Raw genomic sequence first — 2,537 nt, forward strand, 5'->3', positions numbered from 1 at the left:
CACAAAATGGCATTTTTGCTATTTACAGCTTCATCAAGGGTGAGTCTAAAATCCGCTAAAGTCCAAAATAAAAGTTAACGAGAGTGAGAAAAAAAAGAAAAAAAAAAAGGAGGAAAAAGTTGATTAGACTCGCCCAATAACAATTGAGAAAATTTTTTTTGGAAAATTGCCTAAATTTGCTGTAGAATAATCGAATTTGTTAGCAATTTTATACTTTTATTTATTTATTTAATTTTTATGTTCTCGAGTTGACCAACTTTAAAGTAATAAAAGATTGATTTTTTGAATCTCTTCTTACTTCTATATTTTTTTTTGTACCTCATATTATAAAACTAAATCTTTGGTACTAAGAAAAAGTGAATTGACTGAAACAAATTTACATTCTATATAATTTTCTTTTGTCTAAGTTTTTTTTTTTTTTTCGGCCCCCTCTATTTTCTCCTTTAAACAATTTGGTCCATTCCTCTCGTTAAATTCCTTATTAGTATTTTCATTATTTATTATCATTATCATATTTTATTATTATTATTATTATTTTTGCTCCACTTTTGTCCTCTCTCTCTCTCATTCTCTATAAATACCACTCTATAAGGTTCGTTACCACTCCTCCGCTCTCTCCTCCTACTACTACTCTTCTTCTTCTTCTTCCTCCTCCATCCCCATCATCGAAACCCTAAACCCTGTACAATCACAGCACTAAATGCCCCATTTCGCATAAGCCGTGTTCTACGAGTGCGGCGTAGATAGATAGGTAGATAGATAGATAGATAGATAGAGAGAGAGAGAGAGAGAGAGGGGAGGGAGGGAGTGTGTGTGTGTGTGTGTGTTGTGTGTGTGTGTGTGTGTAGAGAATTGAATTGGTGGGAGAGGGGAGGAGGGGTTGAATTAGGGTTTTGGGGGAGGGATTGGGGTGGCGGTTTGGTGGGGGGGGGCGCGGGGGATTTGGATGATGGAGAGGGCGCCGGGGTGGGTGGGGGGATTGGTGGAGGAGAGCTTCTTCGTGGGGTGCGGGGCCCACGAGAGCCGGAAGAAGAACGAGAAGAACATCTTCTGCCTCGGCTGCTGCACCAGCATCTGCCCCCACTGCGCCCCCTCCCACCCCTCCCACCCTCTCCTCCAGGTTTTTACCTTCAATTTCTAATCCATTCATCATCTTTGTTGTGTTCGCTTTGCTTTTCAATTCAACTCGGATTTAGGGTTTTCTCCTCTGTTTCACTCCCCCGCCCCCCCCTTTTTTTTCCCCTTTTTTTGGCTCCCTAGGAAGAAAAAAAATCCGTGTTTTACACTATATAAGAAAAACAAACAAACCCAACAATATGGTTTCTTTTTTTTTTTCCATCTATAAATTTGAAGTCTCTTTTTTGGCTCTGAATTCAGCTTGGTTTTAGGAAAGATGGAGCAGGAATTTTAAGCACAGAAAAAAAAAACCCTGCCTTTTTGTGCTTACCTGTTTTTTTTTTTTTTTTAAAGAAACCCTGATTTCTTATGTGGGTTTTGCTTAGAATTCATTGCATCTTGGGTGGTTTCTACTGTTTGTTCCCTTTTTTTTTTCCTCTATCTTTTTTTTGAATGCATTTCTGATTATGGCTTCAGAGAAAATGGTGCAGTACTTGGGTAATTAAATTTCTCCTCTGTTTTTTTTTCCACAGATAAAAGTAATTTACTAGGCCATGATTAAGATATTAATTTTGTTAGTCCACTGGAATAATCTAATTTTTATTCTGTTTGTATAAATTTTTCTTCTTTCTTTTCTTTTATTTGTTTTTTTGGGTGTTGCCTTAAATGATATAAATGCTATGAGGGAAAAGTTGAGCTGTTACTGGTCTTGGTCTCTGTTTGAAGCTAGAAATAGTAGTAGCTGCTGCAGTATGTAGTCATTGTAGTGGTAGTGGTGGTGGGAATAGCTGTTAATTTTGTAGCACAAACCCCCCCTTTTCTTGGTCTTCATACATGCAACTTTCTCTCTCTATATATCCCTCTTTTCTTGAAACATGCATCTCTCTCTCTCTCTCTCTCTATTAAACGTTTGATAGTAAAAGGACATTGGGGAAGTGCACCTTTTACAAAAAGGTAGCCTAAAGAGGCCTACCTTTAATGGTGGTGATAGTAATAGCATCCTCTAATAAAGGAAGTTTAAATTTATAGATGGAAATGTCAATTTAGGTGGTTTCTTAATCACAGAAACAAAAACTTTTGTAGTTCTTCTTGATTTCCTTTTTCTTAAAAAAAAAAGAAATAATTTTTACACTTGTTGTTTACTACTCCATCCATTACTCATTATTTTGTCAATTATTCATTTATGTTCATTTGCAATCAATGCTTAGAATTATCCAAACCTGTTTTGCTAAATTGCTATCAATGGAAACTTTTATCCTTTGCTTTTGGAAACATCCTCATCATAGCCTTATATTTTCTCTTCCTCAAAGGAAACAATTACTACAAACTTTTACCCTAAAAATTTTACCACACTGCATTAACATTTTTCACCTTTAATTTGATTGTTGAGTTTTTTTTTCCTTTTTTTTTTTTTTTTTTTC

General features: G+C 35.8%; 1 protein-coding gene across 1 annotated transcript in view; it reads left to right on the plus strand.

The window, feature by feature from the left end:
* The window catches only part of LOC109724652, a 3,786-nt gene continuing 2,198 nt past the window's right edge, over positions 950 to 2,537 (plus strand). Inside the window, exon 1 of the mRNA XM_020253538.1 lies at positions 950 to 1,120. Within this exon, the coding sequence (XP_020109127.1) occupies positions 950 to 1,120 (171 nt within the window). The remainder of the gene's footprint in view (positions 1,121 to 2,537) is intronic.

Source organism: Ananas comosus, linkage group 19 (assembly GCF_001540865.1).
Source record: "Ananas comosus cultivar F153 linkage group 19, ASM154086v1, whole genome shotgun sequence".
Classification (NCBI taxonomy): domain Eukaryota; kingdom Viridiplantae; phylum Streptophyta; class Magnoliopsida; order Poales; family Bromeliaceae; genus Ananas; species Ananas comosus.